General features: G+C 38.8%; 1 protein-coding gene across 1 annotated transcript in view; it reads right to left on the reverse strand.

The window, feature by feature from the left end:
- CACNG7 (calcium voltage-gated channel auxiliary subunit gamma 7) overlaps nt 1-25,675 on the reverse strand; it is an 878,616-nt gene that overhangs the window by 568,656 nt on the left and 284,285 nt on the right. Inside the window, exon 2 of the mRNA XM_044080451.1 lies at nt 18,951-19,040. Within this exon, the coding sequence (XP_043936386.1) occupies nt 18,951-19,040 (90 nt within the window). The remainder of the gene's footprint in view (nt 1-18,950; nt 19,041-25,675) is intronic.

The raw sequence follows: 25,675 nt of genomic DNA on the forward strand, positions 1-25,675 counted from the left end.
CATTTAAATCATCTAAAGAGTTGTCTAGATTTCAATTTGGGCCTTAGAGGGACATATTCATTCAGCCGATGTCCCTTATCTGCTCTCAATCTCACTATCCCTTTAGCTTCAAGTTCTTCTGTAACAGTACGTAAATCATCCCCTCTAATATTTTCATAAGTTGTCCCTATAGCTAAAAATTTAAAACTGTGTTTAAAATCAGTGTTTATAACATGTTTTGCTAGTGCATTAAACCTATTTTTCTTGTTAATAGCATATATATGTTCACGTATTCTTTCTTTGAATGCTCTGTCAGTCTTACCAATATAAAATTTGTGACATTTATCAAATCTATCAAAGCATATACTGACTGATGATGAACTTCGAGTGTTATGCAGAGGACTTACATATATTCCTACAAGGCATTCTGATTTAACAGATGTAGCATTTTATATTAAATTGTTTACTCATAATTTGATGCTGACATTAATGCACAGTGACACTAAGCCAATTTTAGAGAACACAAATAATGTTTTTAGAAAACCCAGTGTGTATATATACCCCCTCTGAATTCTTTGCTCCATGATTTTGAAACACTTTGTACTGATGATTTTTACAAAGCAGCTTTTAGTGATGACAAGAAGGGTATGGGGAAGTTTAACTTGTCCAGGAATGAATATCTTCCTCTTAAAAGTTTACAAAACAATGATGAAATTGCCATTAGACCAGCCGACAAGGCTGGTCCTATTGTTGTTCTAGATATGGAATGGTATAAACAAGCGATGCTTGCAATGCTTATTGATGAGAATTTTTATGTGAAAATTGAAAATAAGAAGGTTAAACAAATGACTGATGTGGTCACAGAAATGTTGAATGATTTTTTGCAAAATGAGTATATTAACAAGGAACGTTTTGATTACTTTCTGATACTTCATCCTACAATCCCCATCATACAAGGGTTACCCAAGATACATAAAAGCAGTACTATCCCTCCGATGCAATCAATAGTTTCTGGTAGAAACTGGTGTAGTGATTCGATTTCAATCTACTTAGAAAAATTTCTAAGACCTAAGATAGATGGTATAGATCATATCCTATGGGATACAAAACATTTTTTTAAATGATTTATATGCTCATTCACATAATTATGAACAGGTTCAAGGGACTCTATTGGTAACTCTTGATGTGGTGTCATTATTCACCATGATACCCAATGATTTGGGGATAGAAAGTATTAATAAGTTCCTTAGACAGATGTTTTATGTAGACGAACAGACAGTAGAACGAATATGTCAATTGTTTCGGACAGTTCTAGAGAATAATGTTTTTTGTTTGGGCAAGACCCATACTGGTAGTCGAATGGCATGGCTATGGGCACATCATGTGCCAATGCTGTCATGGCAGTATGGGAAAGCAAATTTGTGTTACGAGGTCCTTTCCTTAATAAGGCGTATTTTTTAGGAGTTTTGTGGATGACCTCTGTATTCTTTGGAAAGGAACTTCAGATTAACTACTGGAATTTGTTAAATATATCAGTCACAGTACAACTTGCACTTTATGTATACTTATTCGGCCAAAACAGTAAACTTTTTAGATGTAAGCATAGAGAAAAATGAAGAAGGGTGCATTATTACTAGGCAGTATAGGAAGGAGTGCCATGTTAATCATCTTTTAGTGAAAGACAGCATGCACCCCCCTAGATCTTCAGAAATGTTAGGCATAATCAAATGTATAGGGCCTTAAGGTTGAACGTCTTGGATGAAGACATCTACCAGCAGGCTGAAAAAGTTAGTGGGGAATTAAAAAACAGAGGGTATAATGTAGAAGACATTGATACTAGTGTGAAAGAAGTCAATAGGGCAAGAGACTAAAGCTAAGCCCTACTTTTCGAAACAAGATGATGTTCATTAGGCTTGTCAAAAGAGTAATCAGGTCAGTAAGAAGGTCAAAGTACCCTTTTATAATTCAAGCAATGTGCAGATATATATGAATATAGTGAGGAAAAATTGGGACATACTGAAAACAGATAAAGATATCAAAGAATTGATAGATGAGAAACCTAGCTTTTCCCTAAAGAATTATAAATCACTAAAAAGACAATTATGTTATCCAAAGTTATGTAACAGACAGGAAACCATGAAGCCAAATACAGTTAAAGGGACTAGGACGTGTGGTAGGTGTGCATACTGCAAATATACAGACAGCAGTTCGAAATTTGAACACCCAGAACAAGAAAAGACATATGAATTTAAAGTTTCAGTCACATGTGACAGTGAACACATAGTTTATTTAGTTTATTGTGTAGAATGTCACAAATGTTATGTTGGTAAGACTGACAGAGCATTCAAAGAAATAATATGTGAGCATATATATGCTCTTAATATGAAAAATAGGCTTAATGCACTAGTAAAACATGTTATAAAGATTGATTTTAAACACAGTTTTAAATTTTTAGCTATAGGGAGAACTGATGAAAATATTAGAGGGGTGATTTACATAATGTTACAGAAGAACTGGAAGCTAAAGGGATAGTGAGAGTGAGAGTAGATAAGGGACATGGGTTGAATGAATATGTCCCTCTAAGGCTCAAATTGAGAATTAAACAACTCTTTAGATGATTTAAATGCTGAAGAAATGAATGCCTGTATTTTATCACTATTCTTTTATGTTGATTTATTACTGTATTTTTAATGTATTTCTAATGTAATTGTATAATCTGTCAATTTGCACTGGTTTATGCTTTAACTAGGATGTGATCACTTTAAATGTGAGAAAACAATTGATTTTTATGTCATGTTACTTGGGTGGGTATGTATAAATGTAAGGGTTAGAACAGATTTTATTTTATTGACATCTGAAGAAGTGGAGTTGTCCACGAAAGTGCTTGTGTCTGTTAAAGTTGTGTGCTGGATCCTAAAGCTGTCCTGCTGTTTTTGCTGGAATTTTGAAGAATTGTTGTATACAGGACTAGTGAGCTTGAGAGCGTTGGTGGCTGTGTTGTGTTTCATTATTTAATTTGTTTGTTTATTTGAGATTTAAATTCTAACATTAAAATAGGCTTATGCATTAATTTTATCTGATCTTTAAATCATTTATTTTTAATATATTTTTTAAGATTTTTTTTATTTTGGCCTGTGAGTCCAACTGTGTGATTACATAAATTAATTGAAGTAAAATGAGTTTTAAAAGCTTCTAAAATCTCTTATAAATATGTAACCTTCTTTTTAGTTCCAGGAATACAGACTTTTTAAATATGATGAATTTTAATAATCTTTTTTGTTCTGTTTGCCAGGATATGTTGACTTTTAAGGTTTGAAGAATAAGAATTCAATTTCATCTTCTCTAAACTGATTATGGTTTTATGATGTAAAATCTCTAAGTATTTTTATTTGTTTTATCAAGTTCCGTATCTAAATCTTTCTTACCTTTTTGATTATCTAATTTACGTGTATCTACATTCTCTTGATAGTTTTTCTTTTTTCTTATTTATATACCACAAAATTATCTTACCATATAAATATGATTTTAGGGATCCCCCCCCCCAAAAAAAATCTCAGACATATCTTCAATTAGATTTGTGTTGGTAAAAAACTGAGTTACTTTATTTAAAAAATCCTTAAATTTTACCAAATTAGTTATACATGATAGAATTCTGGTGAGGGAAATACTATTTTTAATACTTATCATTATTTCAAAGATAATTTCATTATGATCAGATAGTGGGCATGAAACTATTTCAACTTTATCAAGTTTTGTTACTAAACCACTTGAGATATATACTCTATCTTTAATTGAGTATTATGTCTATGTGAAAAGTGGGTGAAAATAGTGAATTAACTTCTGAGAATTGTCTACTAATGCTTTAGATGACACTGTTTTCCTGTGTTTATTTGTTGAATTGGTTTCACTATCTTCTAAAATACAGTTGAAGTCACCAGCTAGAATAATGCTTCATTTAGAACACCATATAATCTCTTCAAACTGTTGTTTAACTGCTTAACTTCCAATGCAGGAATCCAATAAACATTAATTAAATTGTATAGTCTCCCCATTACTTCCAAAGTTACCAAACAAAATATTCCTGTATTGTTATTATAAGTGTATAAGAGTTTGGGAATTGGAACTGTATTTTCCATAAGATTGCTACACCTCTTTTCTTTGTTTGTGATGTGAACTAACAAGTACTGCATAATAATTGGTATTAGGTCTATCAATGTCTTCTTGCAACAGATGTGTCTCTTGCAGGAAAACAAGTTGAGAATTAAACATCTTTAAGTATTTATATAGGCTTCCTCTCTTACAACTATTATTCAAACCATTAACATTGATAGAAATACATTTAATAAATTATGGATTTATAGGCATGTGCTTAGTCATGTAGTATTAAAAAGAGAAAAAGAATAACAAGAAAAGAAAACGCATCTCTTATTACATAGGTTGTTTATGACTATGACTAGGCATGATCTTATATAGTTATCAGTTGTACTTATACTTTTAAGAATGGTAGACAACAAAAAAACTATAAGTTTACAAAATAAAATACTAAACACTGAAACAAGTTACTTCTCATCCATCCACTGAGGTTTATCATCCCGTGTTTGAATAGCATCACTATTCAAATGTAGTCTCTAACTTCCTTACAGAAACCAAACCTCTGCATATATCGACTACTAAACTGATTTAAAAGGCAATTTGTTAATATCATTTAATTAATTTTTAATATTAAGTGTAATTTTACAAATATATAAACTAATTAACACATATAACAAAAGAATTAGTTTATTATAATCAACTCACTCTATTTACATTCTATTCCACATCTCCCCCTCATAACTACAGAATAAATATAAGACGAAGTATCAACATCCTTATCAACCTAATTAAAAACAGTCTATTATTGCTTCCAAATATTTAAATAACTTTCATATTCTCATATCACCTCTTATGATTATGCATGTTATAATTTAATACCAATCCATATAGCATTAAAAAACAACATAGCAATAAAATATTAAAGATAAGTAATTATGTACTTTAAATAAAATAATAATCTTAATATTGAATTTAGTACTATCAATTTTAGAACATAACAAATATATATTTTGAAAAGAGATATAATCATAATCATATGACTTTTGTTGACAATGCAGCTTCCAGCAATAAACCTGACTTAATATCGTTACTGCAGATTCATTATAGTATATCAGTCGTATATTTGCACTTATGTATGTTAGCAAATATCGTAGTTCAACATCTGAATTAATTCATATTCCAGACAAATTTTACATCTTGCTACTAAGAAGCCCAATCTACCTGAAGGTCTATCAGCTTCACTCTTCAGTAGTAATCTCTTACATCACCTGTAAAACATGTACTGTTGTTAACAGACAATGGCTAAACATGGCAATTGAGCCAACACCACTGTAAGATATGTACTAATTTTAAGACAGAGGAATGTATCCTTGAGGTAATATCATTTAAATACTATCCATAAAGAAAACTAATGAATTTTTATACATATTAGACTTACTAATTATACGTCCATGGGTAGACATACATACAGATGTTTCAAGCACAGGCATGAAGCCCTTCTAGCTTGCCAATATGCCAAAACACTTGTTCCCATAATAAATGTCCAGGCTGTTCTTAAAAATATTTAAACTAGTACTTGCTTTAATGTAATTTGGTAGTCTGTTCCAAGCATCAGCTACTCTGTCAGAGAACCAACCATGGGTATCTCACAGTATCTGTAAATTATATATTTTATAAACAGTATTAGTGTGACCGGAAATACTGTAAATGAGAGAATCACATACTGATTAATAATCCCAATTACAATATAACATTTTATAATACCACTAAAAATATCTGTGATTATATATTACTTCTTGTATTCAGAGTTGTATATACCAGGACCTAAGTTCTAAGATACAGAAATTAGCCTTAAAATATGCATCTATTAGTGTACATAAGATTATATCACAGTTATAAAAGTGGCTGAAAAAAGTTATACATCTTGTTAACTAAAAGAGAGCAATAAATGTTACAGCATATAATGTTTGGATACCTCCATTAAACATAGAAAAAATATAGGACAATAACAGAAAACACTGTATCCGCATGCATTCTATAAATCAACTTTGATGTGTTTCCATACTTATAATGTTATCATTACTTCCTCCAGTATCACAGGCTCCTCTAACCTAACCACAGTTCTCATGACACAGATAAACAAAATTAGGACATTCACTTTGTATGCACATAACTTGCCTAGACAAGAAACAGAAAACAGGAGTAGTCTAAATACAATTAATCTAAATGCTGTAACCCATTACTTGATTAGCATAAAAAAGAAAAAAGAAATTAAATCAATATTAAAGCCTACATTACTATAGTAATGGCCATCAATCAACAATTATATGAAATATCAAATACATAAGGAATTAACCTGGCATATCATTCAACAGAAGTTTCTGCATGTCCGAGACTCACAGCTAAAATTGTATATTTAATAGGTATAAAAAATATAAACTTTAAATATCAACATTCCCTAACTCTCTACTTACCTCCCTCCATCCAAATATTATTTTGCAGAATAATCATGTCTCCATAAATATAGGTTATTAATTAACCAATTTATGTGTGGTGGTGCTGCGGTAGTGTTGTCGCCTCACAGTAAGACGTTGTCCTGTTCGATTCTCAGCTAAAGCGTCTTCTGTGTGGAGACATGCGTGAATGGGCGTACCTTCATTGAAGGTTGTGTGTCAGGGCTGTGTGGAGACATGCGTGAATGGGCGTACCTTCGTTGAAGGTTGTGTGTCAGGGCTGGCAACTCGGTATGTAAAAATCTACTGCCAATCATTAGCGGACTGCAGTTCCGCTGTGGCGACCCCTAACTGGGAAAAGCTGAAAGATACAACAACATGTGTGGGTACATAGTTTACAGCTATAGCCTTTGTTTTTTTTTTTTCTCTATAATTTTATATCACAAAAGTACTTGAAATTATCCCAGAATATTCCATAACTCTGAAATGCATTTTTCTGGTTTTATCAGATACAAAATAATATCATCTGTAAATAAGGACTACTTTTCTTAATTACTATACCAATTCTATCCTTGAATGTTTGAGTCCCTTATTTTCTTTGCCACTGGCTCTTAATATAACATAACTAGAAATGGAGAAAGAGGATACCCCACTTTGTTCCTCTGCTCAGACACAACTTATTAGGAAGTAACCCTGACACTCCTCCAATCCCATTTATATACAGTGGATATAAAAAGTGTATGTATCCCTGTTAAAATGTAATTTTTTTGTGGTATAAAAAAATGAGACCACAATAAATAGTTCAAAAACTCTTCCCACCTTTAATGTGACCTGTAACCTGTACAATTTAATTGAAAAACAAACAAATCTGTTAGGGGAATAAATATAAAACATAAAAAAATACAATAAGCTGGTTGCATAAGTGTGCACACCCTTAAATTAATACTTTGTTGAAGCACTTTTTGATTTAATTACAGTATTCAGTCTTATTGGGTTCACAACTGCCATCAATTAAAGAGACTCTGACTAACCACAAATAAAGTTCAGCTGTCCTAGTAGGATTTTCCTGACATTTACTCAGTTGCCTGCTAGAGCAAAAGCCATGGTTTGCAAAGAGTTTACAAAGCATCAAAGAGATCTCATTGTTGAAAGGTATCAGTTAGGAGAAGGATACAAAAGCATTTCCACAGAATTGGATATACCATGGAACACAGTGAAGACAGTCATTGAAAAGTGGAGAAAATACGGGACAACAGTGACATTGCAAAGAACTGGATGTCCCTCCAAAATTGATGAAAAGACAAGACAAGAACTGGTCAGGGAGGTTACTATGAGACCTACAGCAACACTGAAGGAGCTGCAGGAATATCTGGCAAGTACTAGTTGTGTACTACATGCGACAACAATCTCCTGTTTTCTCCATATGTCTGGGCTATGGGGTAGGGTTGCAAGATGGAAGCCTTTTCTTACACAGAAAAACATCCAGGCCCAGCTAAAATTTGCAAAACAATACATCAAGTCTCCCAAAAGCATGTGGGAAAATGTGTTATGGTCTGATGAGACCAAGATGAACTTTTTGGCCACAATTCCAAAAGGTACGTTTGGCGCAAAAACAACACTTTGCATCACCAAAAGAACACTATCCCCACGGTGAAGCATGGTGGTGGCAGTAGCATGCTTTGAGGTTGCTTTTCTTCAGCCGGAACTGGGGCTTTAGTCAGGGTGGAGGGAATTATAAACAGTTCCAAATACCAAGCACTTTTGGCCCAAAACCTTCAAGCATCTGTTAAATAAAGCTGAAGATGAAGAGGAATTTTTACCTTTCAACATGGCAATGAGCCCAAGCATATATCCAAATTAACAAAAGAATGGCTTCACCAGAAGAAAACCAAAGTTTTAGAATGGCCCAGCCAGAGCCCAGACCTAAATCCAATAGAAAATCTGTGGGGTGACCTGAAGAGGGCTGTGCACAAGAGATGCCCTCGCAATCTGACAGATTTGGAGTGCTTTTGCAGGGAAGAGTGGGCAAATATCCCTAAGTCAAGATGTGCCATGATGATAGACTCCTACCCAAGAAAACAGAATGCTGCAATTAAATCAAAAGGTGGTTCAACAAAGTATTAGTTTAAGGGTGTGCACACACAACAAAGTATTAGTTTAAGGGTGTGCACACACAACAAAGTATTAGTTTAAGGGTGTGCACACACAACAAAGTATTAGTTTAAGGGTGTGCACACACAACAAAGTATTAGTTTAAGGGTGTGCACACACAACAAAGTATTAGTTTAAGGGTGTGCACACACAACAAAGTATTAGTTTAAGGGTGTGCACACACAACAAAGTATTAGTTTAAGGGTGTGCACACACAACAAAGTATTAGTTTAAGGGTGTGCACACACAACAAAGTATTAGTTTAAGGGTGTGCACACACAACAATGTATTAGTTTAAGGGTGTGCACACACAACAATGTATTAGTTTAAGGGTGTGCACACACAACAATGTATTAGTTTAAGGGTGTGCACACACAACAATGTATTAGTTTAAGGGTGTGCACACACAACAATGTATTAGTTTAAGGGTGTGCACACACAACAAAGTATTAGTTTAAGGGTGTGCACACACAACAAAGTATTAGTTTAAGGGTGTGCACACACAACAACGTATTAGTTTAAGGGTGTGCACACATATGCAACCAGCTTATTGCACTTTTTTTATTTTTTATATTTTCTCCCCTAACAGATTTGTTTTTTTTCAATTGAATTGTACAACCTATAGATCACATTAAAGGTGGGAAATGTTTTGAAATGATTTATTTTCGTCTCATTTTTTTCTATCACAAAAACCTGGCATTTTAACAGGGGTGTGTGCACTTTTTAAATCCGGTGTATCTTCCAAATTAGCCCTATAGTGTCAGGGAATGCAAATGCTTCCATTGCTCTAATCATAAAATCCCGGCTTACACTGTTGAATGCTTCTACAAATGCTAATTTAATTAACAATATTTAATTTTTTTTTTCGGCATTGCCATAGAAAACACTACCACTATACACCAGAATATTCCCAATATCTATGTAATGCCACTGATTGGGGACCTACAACACAAAAGTGTTCCCAGATCTACATGAAACATAATATCTCCCCAAACAGGAAGTAGAGGGGTTGGATAAGTAGAGCAATCCACATTACAATGTACCAGGCTACGATAACAAGATTGCATAGCTCACTTATCAGAATTTCAGTACTAAAACACAGAAGCAGTACACAAAAAAAATACAATTCTGACAAAATGCTAAAATAGAAAATATGCAAAAATCTATGTGAATTGCTGCTTAGTGATAAAAATGTTATTAGACTACTACAGTCAAGTTTCTTTCAAATCAACATTTACACAGCAACGTGCATTTGATAAAAGTGCAAATGAACTAAATAATCATAATAAAGCACTCTACGTTTGCTGTGTTATTAGGCACAATTGATAAAACAGAAAAGTATTTTATTTATGTATAAAACTTGAGCCAAAAAACCCATGCATGACTTCTGCTGATTGTACCCCTTGTTGTGAACTACCACTGAGCACTATATTCCCAAATAATCTATCAATGCTGCTCTACCTGTTTCTCATCTGTCACATGTTATGGCTTGTGTAGTATATTACTTTATTTTGTTCTCTGTTATTCCCCTGAGCTGTATGAGAGCATGCTGCTGTGAATTTATACTGGCATTGCTGTATTTAAGTGTATTATTATTGCAGTATTATTTACTTGTAGTACTCCTTCAAGCTAACATGCCTCATCAGCACAGCACAAGCAGAGTGTTTGACTAAGCATTAGAAACAACAAGGCCGAAATATGCATATCCACAGCTAGTGGTTGTTGGCTTTATTGGCCTGAAATTGTCCATTAAAACTACAAAATAAATAATCGGCATTCAGAATTGTCAATTAGCTGAAACATCTGATGTTCATAAGGATCATTTGCATATATCCCATGTGCCTCTGATACAAGAGGTTTGGGAGGTCACTTAGTGGAAGTTCTAGCTCTGCTGGAGTTTTCATTTTCTTTTTAGTGATTGGTTTTTCAGTGACCTTCTCACTCATTGTTAAAGAAAACAACTACAAAATCAGCCCAAACATCCAAAAAGAAAAACACAGACATATCAGAGGACATCAGCACACCTACACATCCATACACGCATACTAATCAATTGTTGTTAAATGAAGTCATAGTGGAGAGCTGCAAAAAGAGGAAGAATCTAAGTATGGCATGCATTTACTACAAAAAAGCATGTGACAGTATCCCACAGTCATGGATAAAAGAGTGCTTATAAATGTATAGGATACACCCTACACTGATAAACTACATCACAGCGACCATGAAACAGTGTCAAACAACTTTGCAGTTAAGCCATGTTAAAGGACAAATTATTATTCCAGGCGTAAAAATCCAAAGGGGGATATTCCAGGGTGACTCTCTTTATATATAAGTAAATAAAATGCCTATGTTCAGCTGAAATGGAAAAAATAAAGAATTTATCCTTTAATTTCTTTTTCTTTTCAGTCGTCTTCCATGTATTTTTTTCTCCATGTCTCTTCATAGAAGAATTTCTCCCGCCCATTTCATCTATTTGATACAATTTTTTTTTTATCTTTAGCAAAGACATAGCCATTTCAAAAGACTCAAATATTTTAATTCCATCTGGGAGAAATACCTTTAGTCTAGTTGGAAATAAAAGGGGAACTTTTAATTTGATGCTTTTTCAGTTCTTTCATTATGGAAAATAATTATTTTCTTTTTGATATTACAAAGTCATTATCAAACCTTATGATGTGTTCATTAAACTTAACTGGAGAATTTGACCAGGCAGTTTTTAAAATTAGTTTTTTGTCTTGACAAGAGAAAAATCTTACAATTATGGATATTGGATCTGTCTATTTTGTCTATTTTGTCTAGGAAGGGACCACTTGTGACCCGTGTGCTCTTTTGATACCAAAAGATAGAGCCTTTGGTAAGTTTAAAGTTTAAAGTTTTAGGAACCCAGGAGTTAAGATAATTAACTAAGTTGTCACCTTCAGTTTTTTCTGTTAACCTGTAAATATGAATATTATTCCTCCTAGATCTATTTTCAAGATCATCTAGTTTGTTCAGCAGTAGAGTATTTTATTTTAATAAAAATTCAATGTTATGTTCATTTGTTTTTATTGATAGTTCTTGAATATTTGTAAAATGTGACTGCAGCTCCCTCTATACTGACATATTTTTGTGAGTTGGTTTTGGAATAACTCATCTTGAAGTAAGTAATAAGCATATACCTTTTTGCTTAAATAATGACAGGAATAAAACTAAGAATTGATATAAACAGATAAAGTCTTCCCAAATCTTGAAAAGAAAATAATTCCACAAAAATACGGCGATTAAGAGGATTAATAATTGATAATTCCTGTCAGAAGCATAATTCAAATAACAGAGAATTAAAACACTGCTGTTAGCTTGTCACCATCTTGGTCATGCCTCCCATAACACACCCATTAAAATGCCTGAATAAAACTATAAATACTTCTTTCTACTGAGGAAGCAATATGCTTCTTGCTAGGTGTATTGAACCTGCCTACCTCCCCATATATACATTATTCATATGCCTTTGCTTTTTTCCTCTTTCTACAGTTTCTGCCCCCACACACACACACACACACACGCACACACACAAACAAACTATCTGTCTCTCATCTGCTTTTTTGTCTGCCCTCAATGTTTGTTTTTTTTCACCTAAAGCTATTATGGTCACATTGAAACGTGGATGTACATTCAAAAAAAGAAGTTATGTCTTACCATAACATTCCAACTATGTTGTAGATCTTTGTTCATTCATTACAGACAGGACCTCGGTTCCATTCTAGGAACTGATATGGCCATTTCCCAGCTTGTGCAAGCCAAAAACTCTCAGCTAAGAACCTACCCACAATGCCCCTCTCCTAGTTACTCCAGATCGAGTTTGCCCACCCTAGATAAAAGATATAGTAATAGAAAAAATAGGAGGCTCTGTCTGAGCAAATACCCTAACCAGGAGTTCCTAAATTCCAGCAGGAGTCCAGGGAGGGGGAATGAGGGTGGGAAGTAATGAATCAACAAAGCTCTACAACACAGATGGAACATTATGGTAAGACATAACTTCTTTATCTGATGTTGTAAATCTTTGTTTATTCATTACAGATAGGACCGAGTCCCCAGCTCCTTGAGTCCTGGGTGGCCCTAAGGAAGGATATTCCTGAGCACCATAGAACCAAAAGATGCTCATCCCCTGGAGGCCAAATCCAATTTGTAATGAGATATGAAGGTATGAGGTCTTGCCCACGTGGCTGCTGCGCATATATCATCCAGAGAGGCTCTGGAATGAAAAGCTATAGAGGTAGCCATAGATCTGGGAGAATGAGCCTTTATTCTGGATGGTAAGGATAGCTTATTCTGTTGGTAGATAAAGGTAATGACGTTTCTAAGCCAAGAGGATAATGTCACTTTGGAAACAGGTTTACCCAATCTGGATCCTGCAAAGGCCACAAACAATTGGTCTGTTTTCCTGAAAGATTTAGTCCTGTACAAATAACAATGAAGCTGCCGGTGCACATCAAGGGTGCGCAAAAGGTACTCCCCTCTACTAGAATGCCTTGGGAAGAATACCAGCAGGTCAATAGATTGGTTAATGGAAAAGCCAGAAATTACCTGGGGCAAGAAAGAAGGGTCAGTATGAAGGGACACCCTATCCACGTGGATGATCAAGTAAGGACTCATGACACTCAAGGCCTGCAGCTCAGATACTCTTCTCACTGAGGTGAGTGCTACTAGAAGTATGGTTTTCCAAGACAAAACGTTTAAGTCACATGAATCAAAAAGCTCAAAGAAAGAGCCTGTAAGAGACTGAGTCAAGTCCCAGCATTCTAAGGGAGGCTTGACCAGAGGTTTAACATGTAATACTCCCTTCAAAAAGGTCTTGCATAGGCAGTGTGACATAATTGAAGAATTATCAAGACCATAATGAAAATTGGCGATAGCTGCTAAATGTACAGTGATCATTGAAGCTGCGGCTCCTGCATGTAAAAGAGTAGTCAGGTATTGTAGGATCTTTTGAATAGGCATATAGAAAGGGTCTAAGTTCTGGTCTTTGGCCCAAACAGAGAACCTAGTCCATTTACTAGAATAAATCTTTCTAGTGAAAGGTTTGTGTGAGGCCAGATGAATTTCACGAACAGGAGATGGGATGTCAGGCAGCCTGGCAATCATTGAAAGTGGAGGAACCAAGCTCTGAGGTTGAGACTGTGCAGCTTCAGATGAATCACTCCCTGAGGATGAGATAACAGGTCCTGGGAATTATCCAGGATCCACGGGATGTGAATCAGATGAGGCCATAGAAATGGGAACCAGACTTAACGTGGCCAGTAGGGAGAAATGAGGATCACTTTGCTTTTCAACCTCTGAACTTTCTGGAGAAATTTTGGAATGAGGGGAAACAGGGGAAAGGCATACAGAAGACCTGGGGGCCAATCATACATTAGAGTGTCCACTGGTGGTTCCCCGTGAGGGGGGATCAAGGCAAAATAGCTTCTGCATTTGTAGTTTAGAGGGGAAGCAAACAGTTTGCAGCAAGGCTTTCCCCAATGTTGGAAGATCCGATCGGCTATTGCAGGGTTGAGGGACCACTCGTGAGGCATCAGGATGTTCCTGCTCAGATTGTCCGCAATAAGGTTGGAACTCCTGGGAATATGCATTGCTATAAGAAAGCGATTAGAAGCTATTGCCAAGTGCCAAATCCTCATGGCTTCCCGACACAGGGGGTAAGATCTGGTTCTGCCTTGCTTGTTGATATTCCAGATTATAGACATGTTGTCTGACTGGATTGCAATGGTCCCTGAGGGTAGGGATGCATGGAACGCTTGCAACACTAAGAGAACTGCCCTCAGTTCCAGGAAATGTATGTGCAAGTTGGCCTTGATGGGGGTCCAGGTGCCTTGGGCAGTCTTTCCCCTGGAAATGCCCCCACCACCCTAACAGTGAAGCATCCATGGTCACCATGGCTGTGGGTTGGGGAAGACAGAATGGTCGACACCAAAGATTAATTTGTGGCTTCATCCACCATAGCATTTCTTCATTGCAATGGTTTATAAGGTGTATCATGTGGTTGAGTGGGTGAGTTAACAATGACCATTGTGCAGAAAGAAGCCACTGCAGGAATCTCATGGGCAATCTTGTCAGTGGTACTAACGTAATGGCAGCTGCCATGGAGCCCAAGAGTTACTGTACAAGACGTGCTAGTACATATGTGTGAGGAAGAAAGTCTTGGGTTTGGTGTCTTATTTTCAAAAGCCTGTGGGGGGGGGAGCTTGACAGGATGTTGTGTTGAAGATCGCTCCAATAAATTCCAGTGTCTTCGTTGGAGACATGGGAGAGATGTCTTTGTTGATTGTAATCCCCAAGAGGAGAGTGAGAGCGAATGTAAGAGAGGCTGCAGACTAGGAGATACCTGGTCAGAGTAGTAAGGAGCCAGTCGTCTAGATAGGGAAACACCTGGAATCCTTGTAGTCGAAGATGAGCTACCACACCAGCCATACATTTGGTGAACGCTCTGGGGGCTGTCGAGAGACCGAATGGCAGTGCCCTGAACTGGTAGTGATTGGCTCCCAGCCAGAAGCAGAGAAACATCCAGGAGCGGTGATCCATCTTTATGTGAAAGTACGCATCCTGGAGGTCTACAGAGCACATCCAATTGTCTCTCCCTAGGAAGGGAAGAATGGACTGTACTGTGACCATCTGGAATTTTTGAGGTTTGATAATTTTTTTCAGTAGGCTGAGATCCAGGATTGGTCTCCAGTCCCCTGTCTTATTTGGCACTAAAATAAACCTTGAGTAAAACCCAGATCCTGTCTGGTCTGGTGGGACTGGTTGGATGACTCTTTTTCTTAGCAGCTTTTCTATTACTAAGACTGCTAATCCCTCTGATTGGGTGGTATATTGGGGATTTGTTTGATGGGTCTGGGAGTTAAATTGAATGGAATTTGGTAGCCTCTGGATATTATTCTCTGCACCCAAGCATCGGTAGTAATAAGATGACAGGCTGGAAGATGCAGAGAAGAACGACCCTGGACTCCTTCCAGAGGAAAGCAATCTGGCTGCTGCTCAGGAGCACTTGTAGGGTCTGCCTGAGAAAGAATCTCTGGTGCCTTCATTATGCGGACCCCCTCTACCCCAAAAGGGGCATCTTCCATAAGAGTTGCCCCCTCTCCCCGGGGGGATTGTTCACCACAAGTTTCACAAAAGGATCCTTGGGATTTCTTGAACCACATCTTTCTCCCTTCTGGTTACTGGAGTAGGACCTCTGCGGGTTGGAAAATTGTATGCTCACAGCAGACAAGGTCTTTCCATCTTTCTCACTATGTGCAAGTGTGTCTTGTACCTTGGGTCCAAAAAGTGCAGATTTGTAGACAGGTGCATTGATGAAGGAAGATTTAAAGGGTTCTGTGAAGTCACACAACCGCATCCAAGCATTACATCTCATGACAACAGCAGATGCGGCAGCTCGTTCTGCCCCCTTGGTGGTGTGAGATATCAAATGCATGGAGGAGTATGAGATAGAGTCAAGGGTAGCTAACTGCAAGACGACAGTGTCACAGATCTCATCAGGCAGCACCCCAACCAAAGAGAAAGACATTTTGGAAATTAGGTCTCTTTGGAGGCAAATAAAGTGTGCCAGATAGCTCAGTGACTGAATGGCGAAGGTCGCTGAAGCATAGATCTGCTTCCCTAGTCTGTCCATGGTCTGGGACTCCCTGCCAGTTCCCTCTTTGTGGCCACCGCCACAACCATAGAATCAACTGTCAACTGCTTGGACCAGTGGGGCTGGCCTTCAGGTGCAGATAATATTTTGTCTTGCCTTCAGGGGGCAGGTTCTACATTGTCTGGGCCCTTCCAGGCACACTGTACAAATAGTTTAACAAGGTCATCTGCTGGTGGGGTCACACAGGAAGTAGATGGCTGGGCACGGAATCCCTGCAGGAACACCGATTTCTCAGAAGAAGGGTTAGAGGATTTTCATTCCCCCCACTGTTTAAGGATTTTGAGAATGTCTCTGAATGAAACATCATCGGGGGAAGAACATGGGTACCCTTCCCCCTCATCACAATCAGTGTCTTCTGTGATAGATTCCTCTGTGGAATCAAGGTGCTTCCTCTTGCATCATTTCTTCTGGGTTGGCTCTACAGTGGGATTTTCTGAGGAGGACACCTGTGAAGGGGGTCCCTTTAAAGGGGGTTCTTGTGACTCCTGTGCCCGGGGACCTGACATAGCAGGTTGGAAGAGGTGCATGCTAGGGGAAGTTTCTGATACTGATGTCATTGGTGCTGACTGTGAGCCTTCAGAAAGAAGGACCCTTTCCATCACCTGTACAGCAGGCCCACTCGAGTAGGGATGGGAGCCCAGAACCAGGAGGTGCAACCTCGGAACCAGGGTCACACCCCACCCCGAAGAGCCCACCTCCAGTTGAGGGTCTCTGAGAGAACTGGAAGCCATTGGAACCATGGACATAGATGGAGCCAGTGAGAAAATAGGTGCCAGACTAGGTACCAAGGTATGGATGGTCCAAGCTCCGCTCTGAGAAAGCATTGGCTCTATCGGAGATGATGCAGCAAGAGTGGACGGTGCCAACAGGGGAAACACTGCTGTCAGAGCCGAGACAGTATGTACCGAAGCGGACATCAGTACTGAGATCAGAGTGGATGCTGGAGGAGGATAAACAGGGGGAAGATGTGGTAAAAGACTCTGAGTAAGGAGGGATGGAATGTCTAGCTGGAGTGGGCAATCCCCTAGCTGCCAGATGCTGGTCCACAACCTGCACTGGGTCTAGTTCAGAAAAACTCCTAGTGGATCTAAAGGATGCTGCTGAAGGGGAATCAGGTCTTTCTAGAAAGGGGCTAAACCTCTGCCCCAAAAAAGGGTCGTAAGTTAAAATTTGAGTGTACTCATTTTAATATTATCTGTTTAGCGGAACCTATCTCCCCGGGCCTCTACTGAAAATGGACATACATCAAGTTAGACTAGCCTGGTCAACAAATGTAAAATAAAATAAAAATAAAAAATAAAATAAAATAAATAAAAGTTGGAGAATATCTTGTCCTTGGCAGGTATTCGAGTTTTGGAGCCAATGGAGTCGAAGAAATTGTCGGCACCGTGGTCGGGGATGATGATGAGGCATGTACAGTCATCGGAGCCAATGTGGGAACCAAGGACAGCACCAAAGTCAGTGGTGTCATGGTTGGAACTGAAATAGGAGTGAATATCATGGTCGGCACCAAGGGAGAGGACACAGAGCCTGGTGCCGAAGAGGTCTGTGCTGAGGGTGCCGGTGAAGCACGGAGCCGACTCGGATCCATAACTGACAGAGATGCATGGAGGAGTTTGAGATGGATTCAAGGGTAGCTAGCTGCAAGACAGCAATGTCACACATCTCATCAGGCAGTACCCCCACCAAAGTGGAGTGCAAATAGTGCAGTGACTCCATTTTTCCTTATGTTTTTTAGTCTTAGGAGGCGGTGAGACCTCCGACCAAGATAGAGCCTCCGAGAAAGGTGTCTTGAGTAAACCTTTTAAAATAAGTTTATTCTTACATTCTGCTAGTGTCTGATTACTAAAACTAGCACAAATGTCACAGTCAGCTTTAATATGATCCACGCCCAAACAGCAGACACAATGGACATGTGTATCTGAGTTAGGCATCTTACGTCCATACTTGTCACACTGTTTAAACCCCAACTTAGCTTTGTCTGACATGGTAAGGTAACAATGCTATCCTACAGAAAAAATAAAGGGAGAAAATACCAGTGATGTTATATTAAAGAATACCACTAGTAAAAAGGGAAGGCCTGTCAAAGACAGGAGAGAGGGACAGTACCAAAAAAGGTAAAAAATTAAATTACCAAGGAAAAGGGTAGGAAATAGGCTTAGGTTATAGTCGACAGTGAGAAAAGGCTAACTTGACTAAACATTTAGTAATTCTGAAGAAAAACTGTCTTAAAATTAACAATTTTCTACTTAGCTTTGAGAGAGATGGCTAACACGTCTGTCTAGGAACGCAGCAAACGAGATCTGGAGTAACTTGGAGAAGGGCATTGTGGGTAGGTACTTAGCTGAGAGTTTTTGGCTTGCGTGAGCTGGGAAATGGCCGTATCGGTTCCGAGGACAGAACCAAGGTCCTATCTGTAATGAATAAACAAAGATTTACAACATCAGATGTAAAATTATGAAAGCTTTGTATACAGTCATTTTCTTCTGTTAAATTATCCATGCAGCATGCAACATAAGATAGCATGACCAAGAAACTAAACTTGAGTATGGAGTGCAAGAAAGGAAACCAGAAAAATGTTATTTGTTGTTTGATAGTCTACTCACTGAGAATGTTTGCTGTGTTTTCAGTTGTGATGTCTTCAACTTCTGGCTCCAGAAAGTATTCTGACCCAACACATCTGCCTTTTTCACGACCTGTACAAAAGTATCATCAAGAGGATTCAAAACATTGATTTCCATGCAATGAATTTTGATTTAAGATGCTTTATTAAGTTTTCCATTAAGAATGAGTCATATGTTACACTAGAGAGTTCTGGGATGAAAATCAGGTCATGCAACCTCCCAGATCTGTAGTCACCTTTAATTTTGCATATAACAGCTTAGTCTAAATGTGGAAGACATTAAAGATCACGATTTAATATATTGTAGTGCCAGGCAGCTCAAATTTATGATTTAAAAAACTGAAACATCTTTTCTGCAGGAGAAATTATGATTGTTTATAGTACTGCAATACTGTTATTATTTTATAGTCACTCAGTGGACTAACAAACAAGATGTTTACCGAAGAAAGAGAGATGACAGTTGTATAAGACTTACCTACCTGCAACAGTAGACGCCCATATATCACACTGTCATACTGGCACTTGGCTAGTAGTGCCCTGCTACCCTCCTCTGGCAGACTACTAAATCTCAAAGTCTCTCCCACTGCCTGTGTATGTGTGATGGACCAATCACGTGGTAGTAGAGGGACTGCCTTGCAGACCTACCGAGAAGATCCCTTCAGTTTTCTAGACTCCAGCAGGAAGAGAAGATAGAAGCACAAGCTATGTGAACACCTACTTTTCTAATACCAACAAACACACACAAAAAACTATAGAGGCTGCAGAACAATGCTCAGTGGCAATCCAAACACCAAGCTATGTATATCCAAATAAGGGGACATACATAGTTTGATGTTTGGGTGGGCACTGCCAGTAAGACAATACCATGCAATGCATGACCAAGCACAACCTCAATTTCTTAAATGCGTTTTTTAGGCAGAGGCTCATTCAGTCAGGGAAAACTGCGAGCTTTCTTAAAAACATCCTCCAATCCTTTTATCAGCTGATGGAAGGTTGCATGTCTGGGGCCTCATCCTTCAAAAGATCATATGTCCTGCTGAATACTCTGAATGCATCATTAAATCTAGCCAGAAAAAGAAAACAATTGTTTAGATTTCTGAGCCTGTTCATCCTCAGAGGAAATTGATTGGTCAGACTCTCACACTTTTGAAACCTCAGATTCAAGGTCCCCTTCAAAATCAGGATTCTGGCATGTTTGAATGGGGGTAGGAGTGCCAACGTTACTCCTAACCTGGGTTTCCACCCCTTAATAAATGGCATGAATAATACAGCTAGCCATATCACCAGTTCAGGTAAAAACACAGTCAGAGACTGTTTCCCTGCAGCAGTGTGGGTGTCTCAGTCTCTTTTTTGCATGCACTGTACTAGTGGGAGAATCTCCAAGGGGAGAAATATCAACAATGGCAACACAGTCTGAACCCCTGACTTTCCCTATACATAAAGAATTTGGTTCTCTCATATCTTAACCAGGCAATGATACAGCCTAGGATGACATGCCTGATCCTCATATCACACACAGCTGTAGTACTATCACCATACCAGGGGGACTTGCAGGCAAAAAAAGGAGAGTGGTCTCATAGCCTGTCCAAGGCTGAGGCTACTGTGGAATCATAGGCTGTAGGCTGAGGTATATTCCTTTATTTAATTTTATGTTTTACAGGTGCACAATGGGTAGATGATGGGGAGGGGCAGGCATCAAGTCAGCGTACAAAAAAATAGCCAGAGCAATACCAACTAATGGCTAAATGGTCAGCCAGTAAAAAATAAACAGATTCCCCTATTCTTCCTCTAAACAGCGATCTGAGGTTTATTCTGCAGGTGGTACTGTTCTGAAGATTGCACCGAACACGAACGTAGTTTCAGTAACACAGTTCAAAGAATAAAACACATGCACACAAGTCCCCAAATTGTATAAAAAAGGCTAGTTTTAATCCAAATGAATAAAGCCTAAAAACAAATGCAAAATAATTAAGTAAATAAATAAATAAAAAAATTAAACAAGAAATTTATGAAAAATTTATGTAAGAAATGTTTAACATACAAAATGGTGCCACAATCTGATTTAAATGAAAAAGATCATGTAAAATGCTATGATCCTGCTCAAGCAACTGAAATAATCATAACCCCACAGAAAAAAACTGCAATATTTTAATCAAAAGAAAAAAAGAACAAATAACTCATGCCTCTGGAACCAAAAGATAATGAGGTAAACTGTAATAAAATGGTGTTGGTATAGAAATTCATCTAAACATTCACAAACGGCTATAAAACACATCTGATTAAAAATCCCAGAAACCAAGTGTAATAAACAGTATAAACCACATATGCAGTCAAAGTAAAACCCAGTAATATACAACATCTCTAATTAGAAAAAACAGTCAAACCAGCAGAATGCACTACTCAAGCTCTGACAGAGAAAACTGAGGGAAGAAGTAAAAATACAAACTGGTTTCTTATCCGAGCAGTAGCTAAAGTGATGCAGAGTAAGGAGCAAACTTCTAAGAGTTCCTTCTCTTACTATGGGACTAGAAAAAGTACAGGTGTGTACACTTACTATAAATGTAGATGTTCGAGTGTATTCACTGTTGCAGTCATCACATTTGGGTTATCTGCCTGCAGGTAGCCCTCACCCGGCCTGATTATCAAAGTCTTGGGTCCTGCATCAGTTGTGGTCTCATCTTCCATGATGTCACGTAGTCAGGGGTATAAAGCATGCAGCCGACGCCATTACATCATTACAAGGTTATACCTCCAACAAAAAAAGCAAATACACCAAAAAGCTTTTAAGCATAGTAAAGGAGAGTAGAGGTATAGCCAAAAGAAGTCAGGGGGCTGGAGGGAGGGTAACCAGGACTGCAACAGTGAATACACTCGAACATCTACATTTATGGTAAGTGTACTCAACTGTACTATGTTCTTTGTATTTCACTGTTGCAGTCATCATGTTTGGGTAGTGTCCCAAAGCTAAGGATGGGAGGAGGAATTTAGATAGCATTAGGACCAGCTATAAGGCCCTGCAAGACTGCAGTGGCAAAGCCAGCTCTTGATTTAGAGAAAATTGGCAAATGGTAATGCTTGGTGAAAGTATGTACAGAACTCCAGGTAGCAGCTTCTAGGATGTCCCTGGTAGGGACACCCCTGAGAAAGGCTGTAGAGGTAGATGCAGCCCTGGTTGAATGGGGTCTAATCCCCTGTGGGATAGGTTTTCATGGTGCTTATAGCAGAAATTAATGCAATGGCCTATCCATTTAGAAATGGTGTGCTTTGAAATAGCCTTCCCCTCAGCCCTTGCAGCAAATGCCACCAGCAGTTGTTCAGATTTCCTTTGAGGTTTAGTCCTGTCCAAGTAAAATCTAAGTTGTCTGTGCACATCTAAAGAGTGCAGTATCCATTCCCCTTTGTTCTGTGGATTAGAAAAGAAGGTTGGCAAATGAATGGACTGATTAAGAGCCACACTGGATACCACCTTGGGCATGAAGGAGGGATTGGTCCTGAGGGACACCCTATCTGCATGAAAGATGATGAAAGGCTCCACTGCCATAAGGGCCTGTATTTCAGATACCCTTCTTGCTGAAGTGATTGCTAAAAGGAAGGCTGTTTTCCAAGAAAATAATTTTAACTCTGCACTTGCAGCTGGCTCAAAAGGAGGAAGAGTGAGTTATTCCAATACATAGTTAAGGTCCCATGCTGGAGTTGGGGCTCTCCTGGGTGGGCTTAAGTTTTTGGCCCCTCTGAGGAACTGCTTGAGCAGTGGATGAGAAAAGAGGGGTGGTTCTGTGTTGTAATGAGCTGAAATGGCCGAGGTGTGAATTTTGATGGAGGAAAAAGAAAGGCCCTTGTGAAGCATCTCAGTTAAGTATTGAAGAATCTGAGGTAAATTGGGCACTGCTGTGCCCACTCCTTGAGTTTGTTCCAGGCACAGAATCTTTTTCCATTTTTCAGCATAAGAATTTCTAGTACTAGGCCTCCTTGCCTCCAAAATGACATCCAACCCTCGTTTACTGAGGGATGGTAACGGAGAGATTAGGTAATTAGCCAGGCTGCCAGGTTAAGGGTTTGAAGCTGAGGGTGCAGAATCTGGCTCTCCTGCTGTGACAGTAGGGTGGGGGTCTACGGCAGGTGCCATGGAGCCAGCAGTGACACACTGTGCAAAAGGGGGTACCAGTGTTGGTGTGGCCAGTCTGGTACAATCAGTATTGTCCTTGGTTTGTCCTGTATGATCTTTAGTAGTACTTTGGAGAGGAGAGGCAGAGGAGGAAAGGCATAAACTGATAGATTTTTCCAACTGAAGGACAGAGCATCCACTTTCCAAGCTTGTTTGTGGGAAGCCCTTGTGCAGAATTTGTCCAGTTGGTAGTTCTGGGGGGGGGGGAGCAAACAAGTCTATATCTGGGCTTCCCCATTTGTTTATCAACATGTTGAAATTCTTTGGTTCCAGTTTCCACTCATGTGGGTCCATGAGATTTTTGCTTAGTTCGTCTGCCAGTGTATTTAGTTTTCCTGGCAGGAATTCAGCCTGTAGATGCACTTGGTAGCTCAAGGCTGTGTTCCACAGAGCCATGGCTAGTCTGCAGAGGGAGTAAGAATGGATACCCCCCTGCTTGCTTATGTACCACATTACAGTGGTGTTGTCCGTCTTTACCATTAACTGTCCTGGAAGAAGGCTGTCAGAGCATTCTGTACAGCTACAATTTCTTTCTGATTGATATGCAGGTGCATTTGAATTGGGTTCCATTTGCCCTGAATACACTTCCCTACCATGTGAGCCCCCCTATGCATAGTCTGATGCATCTGTTGTTAGGGTTTGGGCAGCAGGGGGTAGAGTGAATGGTAGTCCCTTGTTTTGGTGGCAGGCCTCTGCCCACCAAAGGAACTCTAACCATAGGCAAGGTATGATAGGAATAATTGTTTATAGATCCTGAGAATGTTGACACCATAGGCTTTCTAGATACCATTGTAGTTTCCTCATATGCAGTCTTGCATATGGAATTAGTAGAATGAAGGAAGCCATGAACCCCAAGGCTTGCAGTATTTGCCTTGCAGATAGCAGGGTTTTAGTGGCCATTAGTTTGAAGTAAGTTGTCAAATGAATTTATTTCTTTGAGGTGAGGAAAGCCATCTGGGAAGTTGTGTTCAAGCTTGCTCCGAGGAATATAATTTGTTGACAGGGTACCAGATGTGATTTCTTTTCATTTATGGTGTACCCCAGATAAGTTAGCATCTTTCGTACAAATGCCCGATGATTCAAAAGTATGTCCTGGCTTTCTGCCTGAATTAAACAATCGTCCAGGTATGGGTATATTTGAATATTTCTTTGCCTGCAAAATGCAATGACTGGAGCTAGGCACTTTGTGAATACCCTGGGCACAATAGATAAGCCAAAGGGCAGTGCAGAGAACTGATAGTGCATGTAGCCTGCTTTGAAGCGTAGGTATCTTCTGTAAGATTCCCTGATTTGGATGTGCAGGTAGGCTTCCTTTAAATCCAGTGTTGCCAACCAGGCATCTTTGCCTAGCATAGGAAGCAACTGGTGAAGAGTTAGCATCTTGAATTTTGGAATCACCAAAAAAGTGTTTAAGATAGAAAGGTCCAGGATAGGACGCCATGAGTTGTCTTTTCTGGGTACCAGGAAAGTTCTTGAGTAGAAACCTTGTCCCTTTTCCTCTTCTAGTACAGTTTGAATAGTCTTTAAGCTTATGAGAGAGAATACTTGCTTTTGAGCCTCTGCCCACTGATGTGGGCTTAGATCTGGCCAACCGTTTGGGGTTGGTAACGTGTGGAAGTGAAATCTGTATCCTCGGGAAACTATATTAAAAACCCATTTTCCTGGGTAATGAGTTCCCAGTTTTTTGCCTGCAGAGCAATCTTTCCCCCTAAAGGAGCAGTCAGTTGAGAAGTGCTTGGAAGTTTTAAAGTTAAGTCATTGAGACAGTTTACCATAGGGGGGAGTCTTACTACTCCCTGATTTGGAAGTGGGAGCACCCCACTGCTTAGTCCTGTACGTACCCTGGGACTGAAGCCTGGGTGTTCTACTGGTTCTGGGTTTGGACTGAGAGAGGCAGGAAAGGACCAATTCTTAGAGGGCCAATGCCTACTAAATCTTAGAGGCTGTACTTGTAGCAAATCTTTAACAGTTTGCATAGATTTAGCTTTTTCTTCCATCTTTTTAAGAACTTCTGCTTTGTTGCCAAACAGGTGGTCCTGATTTAAGGGAGCATCCAGGAATTTAGCTTTAACATGATCTGGCAAAGACTGCTCCTTAAGCCAAGCATGCCTTCTGAGCACAGACCCAGTGACAGCAGCCCTGAAAGATGCCTCTAGTGAGTCAAAACCACATTGCAAAGTATGTTTTCCAATCTGTTCAGCAGAATGCATTAAATCCTGTAAATCCTTATTTTCAGCACAGTCAGGAATCAACATTATTTTCTGTTTAAGCAATCCACTAATATGCTGCTGATACTTCAACATATGAAATTGGCAGTTTAAGGCCCTAATAGCCAAGGTTGGAGAAGTGTATACCTTCTTACCCCATCTATCTAGCACCCTGGAGTCTCTATCAAAGGGATATAATTTTTGGCAGAAGTAGCCTTAATGCCCTTGGGTCCCTGTGAAATGGTCTCAGGATCCACAGTAGGATTTTTACAAGGAACTTGTGAGAGTCAGGAACCCTGTAATATTTAACAGGTTTTCTAGGAACAGGATGTAGAG

This window comes from Protopterus annectens, chromosome 1.part1 (assembly GCF_019279795.1).
Source record: "Protopterus annectens isolate FY-2018-M chromosome 1.part1, PAN1.0, whole genome shotgun sequence".
Classification (NCBI taxonomy): domain Eukaryota; kingdom Metazoa; phylum Chordata; order Ceratodontiformes; family Protopteridae; genus Protopterus; species Protopterus annectens.